Source organism: Schistocerca americana, chromosome X, assembly GCF_021461395.2.
Source record: "Schistocerca americana isolate TAMUIC-IGC-003095 chromosome X, iqSchAmer2.1, whole genome shotgun sequence".
Taxonomy (NCBI): domain Eukaryota; kingdom Metazoa; phylum Arthropoda; class Insecta; order Orthoptera; family Acrididae; genus Schistocerca; species Schistocerca americana.
The window spans coordinates 348739707-348766828 of record NC_060130.1 but is presented as its reverse complement, the minus strand read 5'-3'; the positions used below and the strand labels follow the sequence as shown (position 1 = coordinate 348766828).

Below are 27122 nucleotides of genomic sequence, written 5' to 3'. Positions count from 1 at the left end.
TTTATTACCAAACAGTGGTAAAAGACAAACATATGAATGAGAGGTGACAAAATGGTAGCTTTTTGAGTTTTAATTTCCTTGATTTAACAAATAAGAAGAAAATAATGGAAACTCCAGGTTGGGATATCAACAATACAGGAAAAGATACATTGCCACTTCCCAAAATATGACATGTTAAGTTGAAGACAGGCACAATTAAAAGACACTTACACATAAGCTTTTGGCTACAGCCTTTATCAGCTCATTTGAGAATTGTGGTCTGAGATGCCAGAGTTGGCAATCATGCATGCAAGAGGTGTTTTGCTTGTGTGAATAAATGGTTTACGTTTGTCTTTATTTTTCTGATGAAGGCTACATCTAAAAGCTTATGAATAAGTGTCTTTTAATTTTCCCTGTCTGCAACTTAACGTGTTGTCTTTACAGTAAGTGGGAATCTATCTTTTCCTACACTGCAAATAAGAAGAAAAGATATTCTTAAGAAATCGACCAGGGAAGGTACCAAAAATTGCAAATGAATGAAACATAACAAGAATGGGAAAGACTGGAATTCTAGGAAGCTAAAAGTGTCAGTCAGGGCAATTAACAAGTTGTTGGTATACAATGAGCACACTCTGACTTGCTACCACTATTTCTAGACCTACAGGTTCTCAAATGCTGATAATTGCTGATAAAACTTTCTCAATGTGAGGTGTTCACATAAATTTCACAGCATTACAATCTTTGCTTAATAAGTCATTTGATTAAAAGTTATTTTATCTGTTTTCACTGGCAGACAAGGGTGTTTTTACACGGCCTCTATAACATGTAAGACTGTTTTGGAGGTCTTGGATAGAACCATAGCCCTAGTTCAACTTGTGTATTACAGGGGAAGATATTCAAATATTGCTCTCATGCTACTTTTTCTGATCAGTATTTCAGTAACAGCTAAAATTCATAAAACAACATAACTTATTGTGTAAAATTGTATGTGTACTGAAGATCCATGTATGCTTCATTTCATCTAAATATCTGATTAGCTTTCTGTTGTTATTACAGTCAATTAATACGGATATAGCAAGAATGATAAACTGATTCTAATGCAGCAAACATAAATTTCACAGATTTTTCAAAATTTGCCAGTAAGTTTCATATCAGTACACACTCCACTGCAAAGTGAAAATTTCATTCTGGTAACATTTCCAAGGTTGTGGCTAAGCCATGCCTCTCCAGAATCTTTTTTTCCAGAAGCATTAGTCCTCTAAGGTTTTCAGAGGAACTTCTTTGAAGTTAGGAAGGTAGGAGGTGAGGTACTGGTGGAAGTAAAGTTGTGAGGCTGGGTCATGAGTCATGCTTGGGTAGCTCAGTCAGTAGAACACTTGTCCATGAAAGGCAGAGGTCCTGAGTTTGGGTCTCATTTACGCACAGTTTTAATCTACCAGGAAGTTTCATGTCAGTGTACACTCCATTGCAGAGTGAAAATTTCATTTTTTTGTCCTTTGATTTTCTTTTTAGCTATGAAAGATCTAATTTTTGTTTAAAACTAAATGCAGTTTGATCCTTTTTTTAGCCTATTCATGTCATGGGCACTGGGAAGACAATGGAACAAACTTCCTGATAACTACACCTCTAAGTCGCACATCGCATGGGGCTCGCAGGCTTTGCTTCATGTACCGTGAGTTGGATGGAGTTGTTCACTTCTCATCTAGTGCTGATAGTTGCACACGTGCTGTTTCACCTGGAATTGGTGGTTCTTTAGCCTTCAATGTCACCAGCACAGGTAATCAACCATTTATGTGGTAACTCTGCTAATTGGTGATTTCAGCATCACAAAGACAGAATTCAGAAATGTACCTGTACACAATCACGCATACAAGGTGATCAAGAAAATTGCTGCACCTGACATAGAAACAGGATTGGTACATATGAAGTTTTGCTAGTACATATTCATCAATGATGTAAGTCTGTTGTTAATTTTGTGTGTGCCATATATTCTTGTATATGATTTTTATTTAATAGTTATATTATGTGCAGTTTCATTGAAATAATAACCTGGAATACCGCAGCATCACAGAATTCTTTGTTTTTAATAGTTATTATGAATATAAATGCATATGAGGTTGAGGTTGATTGTGCCCAAAGATGTTTTCAACAGTTAATAAATAGATGCCTGGTTTTTTAAAATTATTTATTCATACATTCATTTAGGAGTCGCTTAAAATGATATAGGATTTATCATTATAATACAACAAACATAAATATACATGGAATATACAGGGTGAGTCACCTAACATTACCACTGGATATATTTCGTAAACCACATCAAATACTGACGAATCGATTCTACAGACCGAATGTGAGGAGAGGGGCTAGTGTAATTGGTTAATACAAACCATAAAAAATGCACAGAAGTATGTTTTTTAACACAAACCTACGTTTTTTTAAATGGAACCTCGTTAGTTTTGTTAGCACATCTGAACATATAAACAAATAAGAATCAGTGCCATTTGTTGCATTGTAAAATGTTAATTACATCCGGAGATATTGTAACCTAAAGTTGACGCTTGAGTACCACTCCTCCACTGTTCGATCATGTGTATCGGAGAGCATCGAATTACGTAGGGATCCAAAGGGAATGGTGATGGACCTTAGGTACAGAAGAGACTGGAACAGCACATTACGTCCACATGCTAACACCTTTTTATTGGTCTTTTTCACTGACGCGCATGTACATTACCATGAGGGGTGAGGTACACATACACACGTGGTTTCTGTTTTCAATTACGGAGTGGAATAGAGTGTGTCCCGACACGTCAGGCCAATAGATGTTCAATGTGGTGGCTATCATTTGCTGTACACAATTTCAATCTCTGGCGTAATGAACATCGTACACGCCGCAGTACATGTGGTGTAATGTTGCCGCAGGCTGCCACAATACGTTGTTTCATATCCTCTGGGGTTGTAGGCACATCACGGTACACATTCTCCTTTAATGTACCCCACAGAAAGAAGTCCAGTGGTGTAAGATCAGGAGAACAGGCTGGCCAATTTATGCGTCCTCCACGTCCTATGAAACGCCCGTCGAACATCCTGTCAATCAGCCTAGTGATAATTGCGTAATGTGCAGGTGCACCATCATGCTGATACCACATAAGTCGATGCGTTTCCAGTGGGACATTTTCGAGCAACGTTGGCAGATCATTCTGTAGAAACGCGATGTATGTTGCAGCTGTTTGGGCCCTGCAATGAAGTGAGGACCAATGAGGTGGTCGCCAATGATTCCGCACCATACATTTACAGTCCACAGTTGCTGTCGCTCTACCTGTCTGAGCCAGCGAGGATTGTCCACGGACCAGTAATGCATGTTCCGTAGATTCACTGCCCAGTGGTTTGTGAAACCTGCTTCATCGGTAAACAGGTAGAACTGCAACGCATTCTCTGTTAATGCCCATTGACAGAATTGCACTCGATGATTAGTCATCACCACGTAATTGCTGATGTAGAGACGCATGAAACGGGTGAAAGCGGTGACAATGCAGTATGCGCATGACACTACTTTGACTCAGTCCACCGGCTCTCACAATGTCCCGTGTACTCATGTGTGGGTTCATGGCAACAACAGCTAACACACAAACTGCACCCGCTTGTCCTGTGACGGGCCTGTTAAGGACCCGTTTGCGTGCTACGACCATACCTGTTGCATACAGTTGGCGGTAGATGTTTTGCAATGTGCAGCACATTAGATGCTCTCTGTCCGGGTACCATACTGCATGCACCGTGCAGGCTTCAGCTGCATTTTGTCGACACTCACCATAGATGAGTATCATCTCCGCCTTTTCAGAGTTCAAATACACCATGATCACAGTTCCTACAACACTACACTATCACAGACGTCTGGTAACACAGTGTACTACAGTTGGTCTGCGTGCGGAGACGAATGCAGAATAACAATAGCAGCAAGCGCTACATGCGGACACTGCGACAGCTAGACCGAACCACAACAGTGCACTACAGCCACACTCATAAACACAGTCGTCATCGTAAACATGTACCTGCAGATGCTGCTCGCCGACCGTGGCCTGTGTTTGTTACAACACGCAATTGAACGTTGGAGGTTTCAAGCGTCAACTTTAGGTTACAATATCTCCGGATGTAATTAACATTTTACAATGCAACAAATGGCACTGATTACGTATTTGTTTATATGTTCAGATGTGCTAACAAAACTAACGTGGTTCCATTTAAAAAAACGTAGGTTTGTGTTAAAAAACATACTTCCGTGCATTATTGTATGGTTTGTATTAAACAATTACACTAGCCCCTCTCCACACGTTCGGTCTGTGGAGTCGGTTAGTCAGTATTTGATGTGGTTTACGAAATATATCCAGCGGTAACATTAGGTGACTCACCCTGTATAAGTATGCTTTAACAGCATAGGACAGGTGGTCGCTCATGGCATTGATGAAGGAACCATCCCAGCATTTGCCTAAAGCAACTTCAGAAAACCGGGGTTAACTACAACCACAGATAAAATAATGAGAAAAGTTGTAAGATAGTACTGGATAGTACATGATTAAGGATCCATTAAGTATTTGATAGAGCAGGCATTTCAGAAGAAAGACTGTAGTACATTTTGAAGAATTAACTATGAGAAACTATTTATTCACAGTTGTTAGATCATTTTAAGCAGAATCCAATTGATTTTGTGCATAAGTTTGTTTGTGCATCCACCACTTCATGCCAGAAATAAAATGGCCATCAAAACGTTGGCTGCAAGGTAGAGACCTGGCACTAAAAAGGATTAAGTCAGTTATGCATGCTGGGAATGTTGACTAATTATTTTGTGTTACTGAGGAGTTGTTAGCACTGATTACCTTGAAAAGGAAAACAGTAACTGACAAATACTTGTCTGCAGGATCAAGTGGGCGAAAAGAAACATCTTCACTAGAAAAATGTACCTACCCTCTAAAATGCTTTGGCAATCAGAAAGCTGAAATGCTTGAAATAAAAATTGCTGGAACATGCACCCTATCCACCAGATTAACCAACCTCTGGCTTTAAGCTTTTGATATATTTAAATTAATTTGTTCCCAGAAAACATTTTTTAGTAAAATGAAGATGGCAACAGTGACTTGTTGAAAAGAGTCCATAATTACAGTTCAGGAAAAGAATCTATTCCTTGGAAAAAAGTTGGTCCAAGTGCATTAACCTGAAAGAGATTATATGAAAAAGTGGACTTTTAACCTAGAACAGGTTTCTCTAGCAATACAAAAGCTTTTCACTTCATTATTGTACATTCACTAACCATAAACAGTAACAGCAATATTTGTTAAAATTACAGTTGTCTAAATGAAAATTTAAAAAATGAAACTTCATCCAGACATAAATAGTAAAAAAAGATCTACATATCAGATTGACAGGTGGCAGTGAGTAAACAATAACGAACTAATTTGTGGAAGCCTCTATTTTGTACTAAGTGTTGATGTATTTGAGATGATTTATCAATTTTCAAACAGGGTTTAATAATATAGTAAACCTGTTTGTGAAGTGGATTAGTAGGATAAATGAGAGGCAGAAATATGGTAATGAGGCTGGTTGCATCAAGAATCTCAATCAGAAAAGGTGAAAAGGTGCATTTGTCATGTATTCCAAGATCAAATGGTAGCAAGTATTCCATATGGAAAGAAGGTACTTACTGAAACACAGCAGTTGTTCATCAGTCTGATGTGAAGAAGAGAGGTGAGAATGAATAACAAAGTTTAATAACTAGGAAAATGGCATACGAATGAGAACAAGAGCACTCTGAAAAAATTAAGTTTTTTGAGAACATTCATCAGTTCACTTCTTCAGTGGCCATTGTGGTGCAGATATCATCAACAAATGGGGACTGTTTTAACTGATTGGCTCTTGGAAAGTATTATTGTTCTTGTTTTTATTATAATTTTCAGACCATTTATTACAATATCTTTAACTTAAGTTTAAGGGGTGATGAAAAAGTTCTCATTTGACGGCTCCACTAACCCCTTACCTACATTTTGGTGCTTATATGTCCACATCAGAATTGTGCTGGGTTGCATATACATGGCAGCAATGCCCTCAAATGGAAACTTTTTGTTTGCCCCATATATAATATAGAGGATTACTGGACATTATATGTTTGTGCAGTGCCAGCCACTGGTACAATACTCTTTGTGGAGATGGTACATTACTGAGTAAATTGAATGACAATAATTTTGTTAGATCTCAAAGAAATCAAATCTTTTTAGTGGCATGGAACAAAGGACATTTATTTGCTTCATGTTAAGCTGTTGCCATTGCATGTGTATTTTCAAACTGTTCATTGAAGATAGTGGTGGAGATGATCTTTGCCTTTTGTTATAATTAATAATTTATGAAATATTAAATAATAAATACCATTATCACAAATAATTTATAAACTTTTGGCAACTTACTAATTTGATCACTGATATTAGCCATTTTGTGTTTCATATTTTCTCTGCGAAAGGAAATTGTCTTTAAAACAAGTTTATTTTTTATTTATGAAAATCTTTTAGTACCTTAGCTTCTGTACTTGATAAGAGTTTTCAAGATAGGGAAACATTCTTAAATCTAATAAAATGTATGGAGATATTAGAAATCACTCACAAACGACAAACTATGATAACTTCTTTGACCAGAATGTTGGAAGACTGTATTGCATATGCCAAGTATGTTATCTGGTTATGGTACAAGCAAACTTAAACAACAGCAGATATGTTGAATGGAATATGCTGGTCACAGTTGTCAAGCCAAAGAGCTTCTGCAGATACATTATTTGACAAAAAAGTTGTTGCATTGATGATGACACTTCCATAAGGAACTAATTTTTAGGTCAAGGACGAGCATATCAGTAATGCATATTGATTACAGTTTAGAGGCAATTCATCCATATTTGCACATACCATGGACCCTGCACCATCACGGGCACCACAGCTAATATGGAGTGAATTGCCCATCGGTAGTTTTTAATTGAAAATAATAATATCATTTAAATTATGCACATGATTCTGCAGCATTTCTAAATCACTGGGCATAATATTTTGGTAACATAAAATTGTGCATATTTTCAAATGTTTGAGGAATACATTCAGTGTAATTCTAGTTTATTAAACAAACTGAAGCAAAAGGACATGAATTTTATTTACATGTTGGTTCCATGCCCACACCAAACAACAAATAGTAAAACTGTCTGACAATGAGAATAATTTTAAAATCTGATAGCAGCAATTCACTTGAGTTAAGATTAGTGATAATCTAGCCTACTTAGTGATGTTCTTGTGAAACCTACTTTATGCTCCTTTCACTACTTTTAGGTTGAGCCATGGTGTGCCTTTAATTAGTGTCTCAACAAATTTCTGTGAAATTTTCATGGTCTAATGTTTAACCCATTTGGATTTGACAGTGTGATCTTCCTCTGTAGTTGAATGCTGAAATTTTTAGTTTCCAACTTCTGCCACTAAATACAATGTAGATCCAGCTTTCCCAATCAGTATGTCTTGACATTTTGCTGTGTCCTGTGGTGTGCATCATGTAATTTTTTTCCTTACAGATATCTAAACATTGTAGGTTTGTAGTATGACACATTCTTCTTCTTAATGGGAGCCCAAATGATTCATAATTAATTTTGAAACATCTGTGCAAGTCATCACTGCAACAGCAGTCAGCTAGTAGTTCTGCATGCTAGCAATTTGACCAATGGTAAAATCCTGGAATTGTGATTACATTACTCTTCCAATTTATTGAAATCAAGATTGACAATATCCTGGTCACTTGGACATTTTGTGGGTGAAGTATATAGTGGCCCAAAATCTTTTAATTTTATAATATAGATATTTATTACTCATAAAATGCAAGCTGAACAAACTTTTAGGACTGGTGCAAATGCTAGTCCAACTACAAATAATGTGGGTGAAATAGTGGTTCTCTTCAATATTTACAAGAATGTGCTGTAAGCAATAAATAGAGTGCAATAGGATTACAATGTTACCATTTAAAAAAGTCCCATTACAGAATTCAAAACAAGATCTACTGTTTTTCATAAGTAGTTGGTAGATCATGTGAGCACTATATCAGGGAACTTAAATTCTAAGTGTACAATTTATTTACTTCAGTTTTTTTCCAAACTTATGTTGAGCATTAAAGAACTGCTTTCTTCAATTTGAATAGTCTGAATCATTGTTGTGGCTTTAAGCCCTGTCCCTCTTCCAGCATTTCCTCAGTTACCCAATTCCTTAGGTACTGGGGAACTTCTGATTGTTCATTCAGAAAAACTGGAGTCAAACTAATGTAACTTAGAAAATTTGAGTATGATATCTTCAGTATAATTTCACTTAATATGGAGATCAATATAATTGAAGCCCATGTGCTTATGCATTGAGCTGTATTACTGAATCATGTAATGGTGCTTAATAAACTTAAAATATTAATGGGATATTGCATCAGTACTTTGAGGAACATGAACATATTAAAAACTTAAATGCACAGTATTAATATTCCACAGTAATATTTATTTTATATTTTGTTGTGAACTGGCTTTTGACTGGGTCAGATGATGGCCTAGAAAGCTGGAAGCTGGTTCACAATGAAATATAAAATAAATATTATTGTGTGACATTAATATTGTGTATTTCAATTTTTAACAAATTAAAAATGTTTAGAAAGTAATTACTCATATGCAGTGTTGGAACCAAGACAATATTCTGAGCACCTATTGGAGTCATAAAATAAATCATTTCTTGCATTAGTAAAATGTTTTTGGCAAAGTCATGCAAGCTTTGTATATGTCACAAAGCCACATACTGAGAAAGCTCTGTGATACAGACATCACAGTAATTGTGGTAGATTATCTTGGAGAAACAACATTGATAATCTCCCATTTGACAACCAGTATAGATAGGTCAGTATGGCAGGTTCTTATCCTTTGTCTGTGACATTTTGTGACATGTCACTTGTATTTAGAACAGTGTACCTGCTTGTGCATTAATACTAAACATAAATCAAATCACATTCAAAGTGCCTGATACTTAGATAATGTGCAGGAACTCATGATCTTACTCCTTAGGAGTGTTTGCAATAGGATTTCAATGAGGTCACTAAAAAAAGTTCAGTTACAGAATTTTAAATGAGATCACCTGTTTTTCACAAGTAATTGTTAGCTCATTATTTTGTAGGTGTAAGATTATGATCTGACTGATGTAAATCTCTGTTTTTTTTCTCATTTTCAAAAACCACAGGTCTTACTGCTGTTGTATAATGTATAAATCATTATATTAATTTTGTGTTACAATTCTGAAAAGAAACTCAGATTCAAAGAGGCACATGATCTTGACATGTTACAGCTCTTTCTCTGCATCTACAGCTCATGTTCCTTCATGTACTATATGTGCAACATTTATGTGATTATCCATTCTTTAGTCCTTGAATTGTTAAAAGATGGTAGTATCCTTTTTAAACCTGTTTGTGCTATCCATCTCCCTCAGAAACACTGTTGAAGCAATGATCAGAATGCTAGTATTGAACAGCCTTGCATAACTATGAAGACCTTCTCTCTTCTTTCTGTGCTTTTCCCCCTTGAAAACAGAATACTTTGTCCTGTGCACATAGTACTCATTGCCATCTCAGTGATCCTGTGTACCTTGGCTTGTCATTTTTAACCAGATTATGTTCCATGATATGTCATGGTTTGGACATAACCTGCAGACAGAAATCAAGTGTTATTCACAGTTTCAGACCAAAGAGAGAGAAAAAAATTGTGTACCTGGGATACTTTCAACTAGTGGTATAAAAATCTGATTTTTTTCTATTCTGTATAAATATCTACTTAGAGTTTTCTTTCATACTGTTAATCTAATATGGCTGGCCATGAGTGACAAAAAGTACTTCCTTCTGGCAGCATTAAAAGAGAGGAAAAAGATGAATAATTTAGGAAAGGAGAAGTATTTATATAGAAAATTCCAGAGCAGATGCACTTCTTCGTGGAAAATCTCATAGTACATCAGAACTCATCAGAACTTTAGTGTGGATCATCTCTTCCAACTATAATAACTGCTGGAGTTTCAATTGTACAAAGTAGCATTTCCAATGTATGTAAAACTGAGAAAGACTATGGACACAGCAAAATTAACCAGAGACTGGCAAGTCAGATAAATGAAAATAAACTTGTGTGGGAGCTCAAAAGAGAAAGATACTACAGTTTTTACTGTTTTGTGTGAGAAGAATAACAACAGGATTTCATCCAATACAGGAAAATGCCCATAAAAATTATATGATAGTGAAAAACATTATCAGATTGCATATTATAAGTTTATGTCTGTCAGAACATTAACTGTGAGTGGAGCCAATATGCAAAGTCAAATAATCAAATACATTAAAATGTGCAAATATTTTTCAGTTTTATTGCATTCAACACCACAGTTACCAAATTCTGATCAGTTCATGTCCATTGATATTATAACCAGAGTTTTTGAAGGAATGTGGTATTCATATAAGATGTTGTAGAGATCAAAGTTATGGCAGTGTAAATATAATGTAGTTCAGGCCATTAGCAAAGAAAACTCTCAATGTACTGAATACATATCCCGGTTAGCACAGTCTACATTCCATTTCCCACTAGATTCACAGCTAATTCTACAAGTCAAATTGACATCTTCTTAGACAGCAGTAGAATTCTAAACATAACTGTAAAATGTATATTGAATGGGCTCTCAGACCATGATGGTCAACTACTTTCAATTGGTAATGTTAGCCCTCTTTGTAAGAACAATTCCTGCAGTAAAACTTTCAGAGTAATTAACACACAGTCTATCAATAGCTTCTGTAATTCCCTACAAGAAATAGACTGGGACCAGATTGAGCTCTTTAACAATGTTAATGACAAGTACAATGCTTTTCTAAATGGAATTTATCTCCCTATTTAAAGTGGCCTTTCCTAAAAGGACTGCCAAATCCAAACGCAAGACCTACTCTAATAAAAACTGGCTAACTCTGGGCATTAAAACATCTTGCAGAAGGAAAAGGAATCTGTATGTCTCACTGAAAATGAAAAAACATTACAAACTATACTGCTCTAAAAAGTTCTAAGAAGGGCAAAGAGTATTTCTATAAAATCAGAAATTGGTGTCTCTAATAACAAAATTAAAACAATATGAGGCATAATATAAAGGGAAACAGGTAAAATCCCTGCTGCAGAAAACACAATAGAAATTAAAAGAAATGATACCATTCATGACAATGTTGAAATAATCACTGACATTTTTAGCAATCACTTTCTGGCATCAGCAGTACAAACTGGAAAAACATGTTCTGTTAATAAAGCCATGTTATCCATTCAAAAAGCTATTAATAAAAAACTAGGCAATTAAAGTGCCTCCTGTCACAGTACATGAAATTGAGAATATAATTAGAGAGATGAAGAGCAAGAATTCTGTTGGCATAGATGGTATCTCTTCAAGATTACTGAAGGAGTGCTATAAGCCAATAAGCAAAATACTGTGCCACATATTCAATGAATCCATCCAGCATGGGATTATTCCTGAGAGATTAAAGTATGCTATTCTCAAACCTCTCTTTAAAAAAGGCGATAAAGCTGACGTTACCAACTATCGGCCTATCTCCCTTTTAACAACCTTTTCGAAAATTCTTGAGAAATTGGTTCAGAAAAGACTTATTGAACACCTCACGCATTATAAGGTATTAAACAGTAGCCAGTTCAGATTTCAACAGGGTGTGACAACAGAACAAGCTATTTTTTCCTTCACCCATCAAATCTTAGAGTCTTTTAATAATAAATTATCTCCTGTTGGTATCTTCTGTGACCTTTCTAAGGCCTTTGATAGTGTTAATCATGAAATCCTTTATTTATTTATTTAGCATCCAATAGATCACGCATGTGATTTAGGATTTGTCATTTGATTACACATAACAGATAACAACACATACACATAATAAATGGACAAACATATACAAACAGCAAAACAAATTACATACACATAGTACATAAGTAGTGTACAAGAACTTATTACACAAAAACAAAACTACGTGCTCATGATAAACAATTATAGATCATGAACTATGCCTTATACACAAAACGTATTACGGATATTTAACAGATTTTTCATAAGTACCATAATTACGAAGTTGAAAACATAATTAAATTGGTTTAAATTTTTTTTAAAAATAAGTACAGGTTCCAATCCACAGTCTGAGACAGGTATTCATTTACACTGTAGTAGCATTTTTCCATCAAGTATTTTTTTACTTCACCCTTGAAATTATTTTTGCCTTTCAATTCTTTAACATGAGATGGAAGTGCATTTAAAAGCTTTACTCCTAAGTGGCTAATATGTTTCTCACTTCTAGTTTTTGCTACATATGGAATGTGGAAGTCTTTACAATGCCTTGTATTGTAATCATGGTAGCTTGAGTTGGTTTGGAGATAGCAGTTATTTTTACTGATCATTTCCAGGCATTTAAAAATATATATTGATGGTATTGTGAGTATCTTTAGTTGTCTGAATAAGGGTCTACAGTGAGTTTGTGGTGGGCTGTGTGGCATGGTACGAATAACTCTTTTTTTACATAATAAAAAAGATCATTTAGTGTTGACCTGGTTTTTCCCCAAAAACTTATGCCATAGCTTGTAACTGATTGGAAATAACTAAAGCACACTGCTCTAATACATTCCTTGCTACATACCTTGGATATTATTCTTACGGCAAAACATGCTGAGCTATGTTTCTGAGTAAGATATACATTGTGTTCATTCCAGTTTAAATCTTGGTCAATTCGCATTCCCAGAAACTTTGTGATGCACATTTTTTCTATTTGTTTTCTATCCAACATAAGGTACATATTTTCCCCTTGACACTTGCTTCCATACTATATAAAGTTTGTTTTCTTTATATTTAATGTCAGCTTATTTGAATAAAACCATGACTGCATGTATGAGAGAATTTTTCTGCTGTAGTACACAATGATTCTTTTATATCACTCGTGTCACCTGCAAATAGTAGAATTTTGGCTGAACTGTCTGGAGCCTGTATATCATTGATATAAATTAGAAATAACAATGGGCCCAGAATGCTGCCCTGTGGAACACCTATTTCAATTTGTTTTGGTTCAGATATGAGTTTAAAATTGTGAAGATTGTTGGATGACCTCAGCTCAACAACTTGTGACCTGTTTTGCAGATAAGATTCAAACCATTTTTTAACAGTACCCCTGATACCTATTGCTTCAAGTTTCCCTAATAATATTACATGGTTCACAGTATCGAAGGCTTTGGATAAATCTAGATTAATTCCAACAACCTGTTTATTTTACTCCAAATTTCTTACTATTTCTGTTGTGTAGTCCAATATGGCTGTTTCTGTACTGTGCCCTGCTCGAACACCATGTTGACTGTTATTTATCAGTTTATGTTTTTCTAGATATTTTGTAACCCTGATTTTCATTAGTTCCTCAAGTATTTTGGAGAAGGCTTGGAGGAGAGATATAGGTTGGTAATTTTCTATTTTGTGTCTGTCACCATTTGTGTATAGAGGTAGCACTTTAGAGAGTTTATCCCTTCACTAAGGGACAAGTTTTGCTATGTGCACTATAGGTTTGACAACACATGGAGCAATTTTCTTAATTATTGATACTGGTACATCATCCAACGCTCTTAGCAAAGGCTGAATATTATGGTATAAGTGGCTCAGTTGGCTCATGGATTAAATCCTACATAGCTGGAAGAAACCAGAAGGTCATGTTGAACAACTCTGAGGGGTACTCTGTGTCTTCTAGCTGGGGCTCTATTGGCTGTGGTGTTCCTCAGGGCTCTGTACTTGGCCCCCTTCTTTTCCTCATCTTTATCAATGACCTTCCCTTGCATACTAGCTTTAAAACTCACTTTACTCTTTTTGCTGATTACACCTCTATCTTCATCAACAAAACTCCCAAACTCAATCTTGAGGAATCGGCGAATATTGTCTTTAGTGAAGTATGTAATTGGTTTGTAAATAGTGGGTTATCACTAAATGTTAATAAGACCCAGCTTGTGCATTTCCAAGTAACGAAAAAAGTTGAGGATCAATTAAGTATTACATTGAATGGTAGTGAGTTACTACAAGTTGAGTCAACCAAGTTTCTGGGTGTACACATTGACAACAGTCTAAAATGGTCTGAACATATTTTGTACCTCCACAAAAAGCTCAGCTCAGCAACATTTGTTGTTCATATTATTTCCACTGTATGTGACTAAGACACCACAAAAACTGCTTATTTTAGTTATTTCCATGCATTATTGCTGTATGGCATAGTTATCTGGGGTAATCGGTCACTATCCAAAAAAATATTCATTACCCAAAAGAAAGTTATTAGGATAATGAGCGGAGTCCAGCCTAGACATCTACTCCCTGTTATGTTTCGTTGGTAAAAATGGACAATCGTACAAAACCAATGATTCATACCATACCCACAATACCAGGAGGAAGATAGACCTCCATTACGAATCAAAAAACCTTACTATTGTACAAAAAGGAGGCTATTACATGAGCTGCAAGGTGTTCAATGCTCTCCCACCATCACTGAAATTACTTATCCACAAGCTTCCCAAATTTAAACAACAGCTCACAGAGTATTTATTAGATAATTCCTTCTGTTTGGTAGAAGAATATTTCAGTAGAGTTAACTGTAATTGATTTTTTCATTTACTAATTTGATGTGCTATTGTGCATTACGATACTCACAATCACTGTTAACATTACTGTCTTTCATTTAGCTATTAAGATCTACCATATTTTTAATGTAATTTTTTCTGTACCTATTAATGTGTATTTTGTCTTATACCAGATATCCTCTTGCAAGAGGTACTTTTATGTATTCCTTTTGTATTATTTGTAATACGCCTGACACGTCCTACATCCAGGTGAACCCCTCACAGTATTGGATTTATGGGATATAAATAAATAAAATAAATAAACATCTACACTAATACTCTGCAAACCACTGTGAATTGCATGGTAGAGGGAACATCCCACTGTACCAGTCATTAGGGCTTTTTCCAATTCCATTCACATATGGACCATGGGAACAATGGTTGTTTAAATGCCTCTGTGCATGCTGTAATTGTTCTAATCTTGTCCTCATGATCCATACGGGAGCAGGATTTAGGATATTTAGGGAGTTGCAGTACATTCCTACAAGTATCATTTAAAGCCAGTTCTTGAAACCTTGTAAGTAGGCTTTCTCAGGATAGTTTGTGTCTATGTTCAAGAGTCTGGCAGTTCAGGTTCTTCAGCATCTCTGTGACACTCTCCCAGGGTCCAAACAAACCTGTGACCAATTGTGCTGCCCTTCTACGTATACATTCAGTGTCCTCTGTCAGTCCTACCTGGTACATCTCCATGCACTTGAAAAATATTCTAGGATGGGTGGCATGAATGATTTGTAAGCTATCTCCTTTGTGGACTGACGGCACTTCCCCAGTGTTCTACTAATTAACTAAAACCTACCACCTGCATTACCCATGATTAAGCTTGTGTGAGCATTCCATTCCTGTATAAACTGCCACTACACTCAGATATTTGTATAGTTGACAGACTCCAACTGTGTCTCACTGATATTATAGTCATTGAACCTTTGATATTGCTAAGAAAATGTACAGCTGATAGTTATTTAGAAGACGTGTGTGTTATTTTTTGTATGATTATTAAAGTCTCTATATGCTAATGGAAAAAAGATCGCAACACCAAAAAATAAAGTAGAGTAATGAAGTTTTTGGAATAAATTTGTCTAGGAACCTATTTAAGTGATTAATATTGCAGGGTAACAGGATAATGTAAGTGCAAGATAATCTGTTGGAAATGCTGATACATTAATAACCAGTGTAATTGCTAGAATGTTGAGTACAATCATGCAAACATGCATGCAGTATGTTGTATAGGTGCTGGATGTCAGCTTGGGGCATGGAGTGACATGCCTGTTGCATTTAGTTAGTCATTACAGGGATGGTTTACGCTGGTTTTGGATGACACTGATGTTGTCATCTGATGATGTTCCATGTGTGCTCAATTGGAAACAGATCTGGTGATGGTGTAGGCTAAGGCAACATGTCAACACTCTGTAGAGGCAGTTGGGTTACAACAGTGATATGTGAGTGAGCATTTCCTGTTGGATAACACCTCCTGAGAGGCTGTTCATGAATGACAGCACAACAGGTTGAATCACCAGATCGATGTACAGATTTGTAGTGTGCATGGGAAACCCACTGGAGTGCTCCTGCTCTCATGTAAAACTGCACCTCACATCGTAACTGTAGGTGTTTGTCCAGTGCATCTAGCATGCAGGCAGGTAACTTGTAGGCCCTCAATTGCCTCCTTCCAACTGACACACACTAATCATTTGCACCAAGGCAGAAACAGCTTCCATCAGAAAACATTACAGACCACCACCCTGCCCTCCAATGTACTCTCACTTGACACCACTGAAATTGCAAATGGCAGTGGTTTTGCATCAATGGAATGCAGGCTATATTGCATCTGGCTTGGAGCTATCCATGAAGTAACAAAATTGTAACAGTTTGTTGTGTCACTGTGGTGCCAACTTCTGTTCAGATTCCTGCTGCAGTGCAGTATAATGTACCATAACCATAGATCAGACACAATATTCTCTCCTCTTGGTAGTCCCATGTAACCATCTGGAGCCCGGTCTTCTTGTGACCATACATTCTACTGACCACTGCTGTCAGCAGTCATGTACAGCAGCTACATTCCTGCCAACTCTTTCTGCAATACCACAGGAGTAACATCCAGCTTCTCGTAGCCCTGTTACATGACCTCAGTCAAAATCAGTGAGCTGTTGATAATGGCGACTTTGTCACCTTAAGGGCATTCTTGACTGATGTCAGCTCGTCACATCTAATCTCAAAGGTAACTAACCCTACTGGTCATTACAGTGTGTACTTAAAACAAACCTGATTTGCATCCTTATAGTAGTGCTACTAGCACCATTATTATGCGACTGGTGTGAAATCTGAGTAGACATTGTCTTTCAGATGTAGCAACACATGAACTGACTTTTGCTTATGTCGCACAACTCCTTCTTGGTCCTGCAATTATTTTCCCATCAGTGTACATTCTTCCCACCTTCTACCCATTAATGAGAATTTCAAGAAAACACTGGGTCAAATTGTGACTATCACTTTTTTCTTCCTGGAAGATTATCTGACACTAGAATGAATGTTCTTCAGATGTCAGTGACTGACATACTGGCATAAAGAATGTTTTGCAGCAGCTTAAGGGCTATTGAACACCAGAAAAATGTTGGAAACAGGAACTGTGGCTTTATTGTGGAGTAAGATACAGCTGCTGTTTCAGGCCACCTGTGTTTCATTTCAGTTTTTTAAATTTTCAGATATGTTATTCAAACATTTACATGCATACATCATAGCTCCAATACAAGCACAAAGGTAAAAACATCTCTGGCTATCAATGACTCACTATCGTGTGGCTTGATCACCAATTGTTTGAATCATGATGATGTTATAAATCTTTAGCGAACTTCAAAATTCTGAATTGAAATTTTCCTTGTAATCAAAGATGAATTATCAAGAAAAAAAGAAGCATACCCTAAACTAAAGGCTACATTTGAATTTCATTTAGGTACACACCCACCATACAAAATCAAGATTGTTGCTTTTAAATTTATTCAAAATCACTCCAGAAATATTGAAAATAATTTTGAGTAGAAAGTGATCCAATTAACTGAACTTCTGAAAACTGAAATAGCTGAAACTGATTCAGAATGTGCTCATAACACGAACAAATTGAGGTTATGACACCTCATGGTTGATAATTCTTTTTGCTGCTGTTTTGCTCATGTAGAAAATGCAATGAAGATTTTTCTCACTCATATGATTACAAATTGCAAATTGTGAACATTCTTTTTTCAAAATAAAGAGGAATTAAGAATGAAGTCAAGGTCATTGTGGGACAAATAACATTGAACTTTCTGTTGAACATGAGTTGCTAGAGAATATGGACATCTCAAAAATAATCGATGAGTTTTAGGTTGGTAGGTCTCATAAATGAATTGTCTGAATCTATTCCTGTTTGTAATCTTGTAGATAGTTATTTAAAAAAAGCTTATATAACAAACCTTATAGATTTCTTGTATCAATCTTAATTATTGTCTCAGTAAGAGGAGTGTGATTTTGTTAGCACCACCACAACCACAGCATCAAGTTCAGCTACAATTGTCTGTCTCCAATAGGAGAACATGTCCTGCTCTACTGACAGTGCAACAGATGGATGTGCTTAGAGTGACAAGCTTCACAATCACTTGGAGGACAAAAATATGTTCTGTATTAGTATTTAGATTCTGTGTTAATGCAATCTAGTAAATTGAAAATGTTGTAGACAATAAATGATAAAAATGGTATGCAAAATCATAAATTTTGCAGCAACTTTCAGTGTGTAGGAATTAAGTCCTTGGCTTCAAGGAGTGGTGTATTTGAGAGTATCTGCCTACAATACATGACAGCACAGTCAGTAGTCAACATGGCAGCTTTTTCTTTAGTAGTTTAGCATGGTCAAGCCCATCATGTCTCATCAGTTAGTATTCTGCCAAGTAGCTAGCATTTGTTTTATGATACAGTAGTTGAACAGTGATTGGAGATGATGTCACCCAATATTCTGGGAGTGTATCTCCAAATACTTTGCCCTAGAGTAAACATATGCAGTGTCATTTAAAAACTGCAAGAAACCTGTTCACATTCATGTAAAGATAAAAATGTGTTCTAAGTTAGGAAACTTTTCATTACATTGCCTTTGAGCTGCGAGTTGACATTTTGGCACTAAGGGCTGACAGGAATGGTCAGTGTACATACAAGTATTTTCTGAAAACTGAACACTATTGTGCAACGTGGTTAACAAAGTGAGACCTACTTCACTGACAAGTGATTTCATTTTCAGGGATAGTGCATTATGTTTCGTTTGTATTGTTTCTCTAAGAAATTGTTTACAACCTGCCACCTGAATTGCAATCACAATTTTTCACCATATGGATTACCATAAGAATGACATTTAGCTTTGTTCAACACATGGTTTTAAAATCTGGAACATTAATTCAAGAAAGAGTGTGCAGTGTGGCTGCAGAATGTATGAGAGTAACAGGTAATTGCTTACAAGAGTGCATAGGCGCTTGACTTAAACTTCACTTAAACTTCAAAGATCCAGAATCTGACATAAGAATCCCCTCCCCTCCCCCCTCACGGATGGGTCAGTGTCAATTCCTTATTCATGGTTCTCTTTTTTTCTTCCAGTACTATTTCACCTGTTCACTTACTTTTTTGTTCCTGTCATCTGAACACTTCATACCAGTTTTTTTTTTTTCACCCTTATGCTTTGGAATCTTTCTATATCCAATGCTTTTTCCCTAAATACTTCTGTGTCAGCCATTTCTTCAACCTTCATATTATTTTTTTCCTAAATCCTTTCCACTTCATAGGTCCTATTTCTTGTTGATGTCTTATTCTACAAATATTTGAAGATCTTTTTGGTTAATCTGCTGGCATGGATGTGAAATAAATATCCGAAACTACAAGTCTTCTCTTTCTTATTTTTGATGGTCTCTGTGTTTTGATAAATTTTGTCATTATTACCTAATTTACAACCTTCTATAGTGTTTCATGGGACAAATATTTGCCTAATGATTCACGTTTCTAGTATTTTGAATTTGTCTAAATTATAGTTTAAGGCTAGACATTCAGTTTTGAAATAATTTTGTTTTTCAAAACAAGGTGATGAAATCTGCAAATAGAGATGTGAATGTTTTTCAGCATATTTCATTTGCATATTAATTTTCCAATGTAGACATGTTTTTTTGCATTTTTCCTGTTTTTGTAATATGTAAGTGAGTTTATGCAACACATCAGTGCCTAGTTGTATGCAAGTAACTTCCTGCAAATCCACTGAGAGTGACTAAAGAAATTATCTGCAGTCAGATAGATTTATCTCTATGATCTGACCATCTTGATACACTACTGTATAGCCAGATCAGGATCTCCTCAGTATTTTGACATGAAGTATCATGCAATTACAGTGCCTGGAATTATTGGCAGCAATGACATGCCAATCTCTTTCATTCAGTCATCATTTTCAAGTAATTGGATCTTGGCAGAGAATATTAAGCAATGCACAATGAGTTGAGGTATATGTTGCCAGGAAGATGCAGCTGTCAGACATTAATTCCTTCATAGATTGACATAATGTCAGCCTCACACTCGGAGCCCATGATCTAGTTCTATAAATTGTATTAATGATTAACTATCACTAGATGTCTTTATTCTATTTGTGCTTGCATGAGTTGAAATTGAACATAGCAGAATTAATAGAAGAGCTACTACTTGAGTAATAAAATATTTCTTATTCAGTTGCATTATGTGGTTGCTGATTATCTACTGCTTATTGTCACACTGAGCGAGTGTAACAGAGACCTGTAGCCTTGGTTACAGTAATCAGGTCCGAAATGATGTAGGCTACAACAGTTGTGCAGAAATGAAGAGTCTTACATAGGATAGACTAGTGTGGAGAGCTGCATCAAATCAGGCTTCTGCTGGTCACTAAAATTACAATACCATGAACACCATGGAACAAAGATCAAATTGGCATGTAATGTACTACATGTTTATAAGTGCAAATGATAAGCATTTCAGTGTAACTGGGCAGCATAGGTAGAAGTAAGACCATCTATGTTCTTTATATAAGAATTATGTAGCAGGTTTCCATTGAGAAATCAGATTTGAATGCTGGTTGTCAGAAGATTGTGTTATGCATTCTTTAAGGAGAAATGTCTACCATTACATGCCATAATTGACAAAGGCATGGGTGTGGCCTATTGAGACCGATTTATTGTTCTGTGATATTGCTGCTTGTGTTGGATGGGATCGCAGGAGTGTCACACGAATATGGAATTGATGGGTTCTGAAGGACTGTACTGAATATCTTGCAGGATCTCAATGGCCCCATGTAAATAGTGCCTGAGAGTGTAGAGACATTATTTGCTTCACTTTGCAGGATCATACAGCTGTATCGTGCAGTTTGAGTCAGGAAATGGGCTTGTTTGTAGCAGGATGAGTATTCAAATAGGCAGTGCAATGATGTCTGGAGAATGACAGACTGTGGGTATGGTAACCATTGTTGCAGTTTCCATTGACACAACAGCAAAAAAGGTCACGATAGCAGTGATGCTCCTGATGACAACACTGGACGCAGGACTAGCACCGTGTTGTTATTTGTAGATAAGTCTTAGTTCTGAGTACAGTACAATGAATGTATCGATATGACTGCATTCATCATGCTCATACTGGCCATGTATGAGGTGCCAATGGATACACAGTACAATCATCTGTGGTTTGTATAGTTGATAATGTGTACAACATGCCATAATATTTATGGCATTTTAGGGTCTGTGGCTGTGTCTTATATCAAAGGCTCTATGTCTGTCTTTTGACATGATAACTCAAGACCATGCATTTCCCATGCCATCCTGATCTACTTCGATACTGAGGGTGTCAGACTGTTGCCCTGACCAGCACATTCTCCACATCTCTCTTCCACTGAAAACATTTGGTCATGGGTTACCAAGAGACTGCCACAACCATTACTCATGAGCCCCTATCATTTGATGAACACTGGCACAGAGATGACACAGCAGAGAAAGATGTACCCATATCTGTCATCCAAATTTGGTTTGATGCAATTGTCTCTGCCAGTGATTACAGCTCTGTGTACCAAATTTTGCACCCTGTACATCCCAAAAATGACATGATCTTCCTACTGTATCATATATTTGCAATAAATTAAAATTTGCTATTTGTTACCATTCCTAGCATAACAATTGTAATGATCAACATTGCATGGTCCTTCATTTTGATGTACAACAGTCATACTACAGGTTATTGGGACATTTCATTGAGTGCTCATCTACTCTCTGAACTTCTGCGAATGAGGATGATGGGTCATACACATCCTTCTGGTCAATGACTGATTACTCTGTTGGTGTTATCCATGCAAATCTTCCTGATCCTATCTGTTGATGGCATACATCTTCTCTCATTCACAGGTTCCAGTACAGTGCAGTGATTACTTCTGAATGACCTACATGTTGTGAAATATGTCAAAAGGAGCCACAACTTTATGTGCGTCCCTCTGAATGCACACAGGTGTATTACATGTCAATCTTCCTCAGTGGCAAAGCTGCTGCTGCAGCAGATGCAAGGACAATAGTGTCAGATCCATGCCACTGAATGCTCTTGTGTGACTGACAAGCTTGGTAAAGTGCGAGTGAATGGTACACAACCAAGTCAGAATCATTGGAATGTCTTCTGATGTGGAAGCTGTGTGCCAAGTCTGATGCAATTCCATTGACTTTTTCTATGTGCTATTGTTATCATGTATAAATAAATACGTTCTTTTCCGTACCAGTACACACTCATTATTTCAGTGGCCCATCCATGATTGGTGAAAAAATGTTAGTGGAACAGTGCTGCTAGAGTGACATCCACCATTTTCATGCAATATTTTTTCAAATATTATTCAGAGGTAAACACCAATATGACATTTGTTGTCAAGAAATATTTGGTTGAATGGAATGTGTTCCACTATGTCTTGTACAGGCATTACTCATAGCTATTTTAGAAGCATTCTATCGTTGACAGATACATAAAAATTAATGAAAAATAGCAAAATTTTGTTCTTTTTTGTGTACCTGTTCATTCATTCTTTATTGATCCACTGAATCATTTTGTGTACAGAGAGTACTACATGATATGGGACAAGTCATTATAGTAGTTAAACATTTAAAAATACATAACACCAAATTAAATACACCTAGACTTGCACAATTGTATGATAGTTATAGATTCCAAGTTATAGTATTAGTATACTCACAAGTTGTTCAAAAATTTAGGTCAACTAGGCCTAATTAAAATTAAAATTTGAGGATACATTCAAAATCAAATTAAGTACAGATAAGCATTACATAATTTATACAGTAGTTAAGATTTACTACATAAATATAATGAGTACATACAAGTAGATCAATTTTTAACAGTTGGTTAGGCCATATTGAAGTTTACATTTTGAAGATAAATTATAGTGCAGAAAGATAAGTGTGCAAATATATTACATTGAAAAATCACATTAAAAGTATTAATGTAAGTTATAAAAAAGTATTTCAGTAATGTTAATTTAAGACTTATTTTAAAACATGCTGGATTGTTGTCCAATAGTCACTGAGTATTTCCCTCTAGTGTTGTGCTGATGATAGTCCAGATTCTGCTTCACGTTGCCAATATTTAGCTTGTTAAAACTTAGTATCTCCAATATGTACTGGTATGGAAGTGGAAGAATATCTAGTTTTTGGAATAGTTTACATGAGTCTCTCTGCTTTTTAAATAACATTATCCTGACAGCTTTCTTTCGGAGCTTAAATATTTTATTGGACTCAGAACTTTGGCCACAGAATATGAGGCCATATGTTAGGATTGAGTGAAAAAGAGCATGTTACACTGATGTTAGGATTTTATACTCCTGACTTCCCTGACTTACAGAAGCATAAAACATACTTTACTTAAATTTATAGCTAGCTGTCAGTGTGCCTCTTCCAGCTTTTAGTGTCAAAGACAAATATTCTAAGAAATTTAGTTACATTTTTCGGTTCAGTACTATTTCCACCTATTTGTATAGTTGGGATGGGGGAATTTCTATTCTGGACTGTAAGAAATGTTAGGCCTACAGTCTTCTTTGCATTAAGAAGTAGTCTATTAACTGTAAGCCATGAATCCAGTAGAGCAGTACATTGGTTGACAGCAGCTCCAACTCAATGCTTCTACTATTCAGTTAGTGACCACCTTTACTCCTAAATTATTTACATTCTGTCAGAACTTTCCTCACCATGTTTCTACTGCTATTGTAGCTAGTTAAAGGTGTCTGTGTTATGAAAGAAACCAGTCTGTGAAGTAAGAGTCAGAATGGCCATTCTAATAAAATGACAAATGAAAGGATGCACTGGTTATTTGAAAGTTTCATTTTCCATACACTCGTTCATTTTTCCAGAACAGAAGGAAGTTGACCTGTTGCATGCGTTCTTTGATATCTTCAGCTATCACAGATTTCTTCATTAGCTACAAGGCTATGTGTTGCAAAGCCCTAATGCCTACAATCACATCCCATTGTAGGCAGTGCAGACAGCTTCTACAATTATGAAAAGATAATCTTGGTTCCATTCTGACTGCCTGTGTGTCAACCAGAACAGTCAGAACTCAGCACTGACTGGACTTGGAGTGAACTAAAAAACATGGAAAAATCACCTTTTAAATAATGTGGAAAGTGACAAAACACATCATTATAGCAAATGCTACCCAAGAAGGAGGTTCACATAGAGAAATTGAAATATTGATAAAAAAAAAGTCATAAGAAGAATGACATTCTATGAAAGCATAGGAACTTTTATAAATGATAACAACCACAAAAGCCCTCAGCCTTATAACAGACTTGTGATATTGAAAAACTGGGAGTCATAAGAAAATAAACATAAAAATGAAAGAAACTCTATGGTGTTGCCTTGTGTGTAAATATGCTTATTCTGTGCAAGTAATGGGTTTTGAATTGTTCGAAAGATAAAAGTTTAGTTAAAAGTACACATATATTCTCTGTTTTTAATTCTAATTAGTAACTTACAAAATGTTGAATAACAAGTACCGTTATCAGCGCATGCGTAGAAAATTTTAGCAGACTACTAGTTTGACCACATATATTGCTCACTTCATATTTAATATTTTCTCTGTTACAGGAAGGTGTCTTGAAACAAGCTCAGCTCCATCTACAGTGGTTATATCATTATCGCTACCCACACTTTTGGCCACAGGTGTTTTTGGAATTTTTGCTGTATATCAGTACTCTGATGAGAGGTGATCAAGAAATATACATTTAGTATTTTAAATAATAAGGTGAAGGTTCAGAAAGCTAAGTGACTTATGTAAGGCAATTAAAAATATGTGGATGTTTGGATGTGATACCCTTCTTTTTTATGGACAACCTTCTGCTGAACAACATAGAAATGTGTAAAAACAGGTGACAAATTATGGCGAGTGAATAAATAAGGGCATTGTACATGAACTTGATTACTACTTTTTCAGTGTTAAAACATAATTAGCTGAGTATGGAAGTTGATAATAATTTGTCTGGAGACTATTTGCTGCTTTTCTCTTCCTGGAACTCAAAATTTTGTGATTCTACAGAATATATAATATTGTGTGTGTGTGTGTGTGTGTGTGTGTGTGTGTGTGTGTGTGTGTGTGTGTGTGTGTATGTGTGGGTGGGTGGGTGGGTGGGTGGGTGGGTGGGTAGGGGAGAGAGAGAGAGAGAGAGAGAGAGAGAGAGAGAGAGAGAGAGAGAGAGAGAGAGAGAGAAGGGAAAGGGGTGAGCAAATATTGGTGTGGGAATAAAAGAAAGTGAGGAATATGAATGAGAAATAATGCCTTTAACAAAAAAATTAAATGTAATGGTCAGCAAAGCTGACTTTTACATCAGTTGTGTACAGTGCTGTTTGTCTGATAGCATATATACACACACACAGCAGCAATAGTCTATTGTTAAATAGTACCAAATGTAAATACAAAAGATTGTAATTAACATTATAAGATTTGTGTGAGTTATTTGACCTATGCTTTGTTGAGCACATTCCGTATTTGGATTTCACAAAAATGCAGACTTTAAGTGGAATAAATCAATCATAGAAAGAAGGATATATTTACAAAAAAAAAGATCAGTTATTTAGGCATAGCTCTTCTGCTGCATTACATAAAAGGTGTGACCTGAATAACTGAAAAACAATTGCAAGACTGACATGATTTTTGCTTGGGGCATATTTTCTAATAACCCCAGAACATACTCTTCTAAGAAGGTAAACTCCCTACTATTTACTGTATATGCTTACTGAGAAGATCACTTTCAAGATGCTGTCAGGGCCGTATGTAACCAAACTGTGTCACAAGTTTGCAAAAACTTTTGTACCTTGCACCGAAAATATGTCGTCACAGAAACCAAACATTCATTGGAGCAAAAATCTGTGAACAGTGCTCTAATAAAATTTGCTTTGTAAGTTTGAAGTCGTGCCACATTATAATTTTCATTGTACACACTCTGCCATATTAAATGGTAAATTTTTTTTAAATCTGTGAGTACTTTCAATTTTTTTCATCCCATTTGTTTTTCATTATAGAATAATACATTTGTAGACAGAATAATGTATAATCCATATTGTATTTTATGATTTATGTTCCTTTTGCATTTTAAAAAGTGCTCTATGAACATCAAAACAGGTTCTTCGCCCCATTGTCAAAAATAAACCAAATTCATTCTGCAACTGTAATTATTATGGAATTTTTCACAAGCTCTTGACTGTCAGTAAACAGAGTCTGTACATCCAGCTTTCATAGCCCTCTCATATCATAGTATTAAGGAGGCAAGCCATACATATTTCATGCTGTAATGCTGCATAAATGTTTTCATCAAGATTTATTGGTCGCATTTTGTATATAGAGAATTAATTGTCCTTGGTTGTTGAATGAGACCAGTTTTATGCTGACCTCCCACAGGAATGTTTAGATCATGATGTACAGGTCATATCTTGCATGTAAAGAACTGATTCTCCTCAGTTGCTTCATGATATGAAATAGAATCATTGTGTAACATCAAGCAACTGGTTTCAGTACTACATTCAGCTGTGGTTAACAGTAAAATTAATTTCCTTTATGTACTGTAGATTACAGATGATGGTTTCTCATGTGCATACCACAGTGCACAAGACATCTGAGCACCATTCTCAGCTCTTTTCACCAGAAATGTATATAGGACAATTATGTCATTTGTAATAAGGGATGAGCTGTGAATTCAGTGGTTTTTGTAATACAAACACCAAGTTTCAGCACTGCTTTCCACCTATACTCAAAGTGATTCTACAAACATTTTCTTTTCTGAGTGTGCTTAATTTTAAGATTTGTTGTAACCAATGTGTTAGATACAATAAGATTGTCTTTTATCAGAGTCTGCTGTCAGTATCTGTCT

The 27122-nt window shown here is 35.9% G+C and overlaps 1 protein-coding gene across 1 annotated transcript in view; it reads left to right on the top strand.

Annotated features, from left to right (window-relative positions):
* The window catches only part of LOC124555708, a 625138-nt gene extending 599784 nt beyond the window's left edge, over window positions 1-25354 (top strand). The window contains exons 11-12 of the mRNA XM_047129712.1: window positions 1547-1756; window positions 24847-25354. Of these exons, the coding sequence (XP_046985668.1) occupies window positions 1547-1756; window positions 24847-24968 (332 nt within the window). The 3' untranslated portion in view covers window positions 24969-25354. The remainder of the gene's footprint in view (window positions 1-1546; window positions 1757-24846) is intronic.
* The last annotated feature ends 1768 nt before the right edge of the window (window positions 25355-27122 follow it).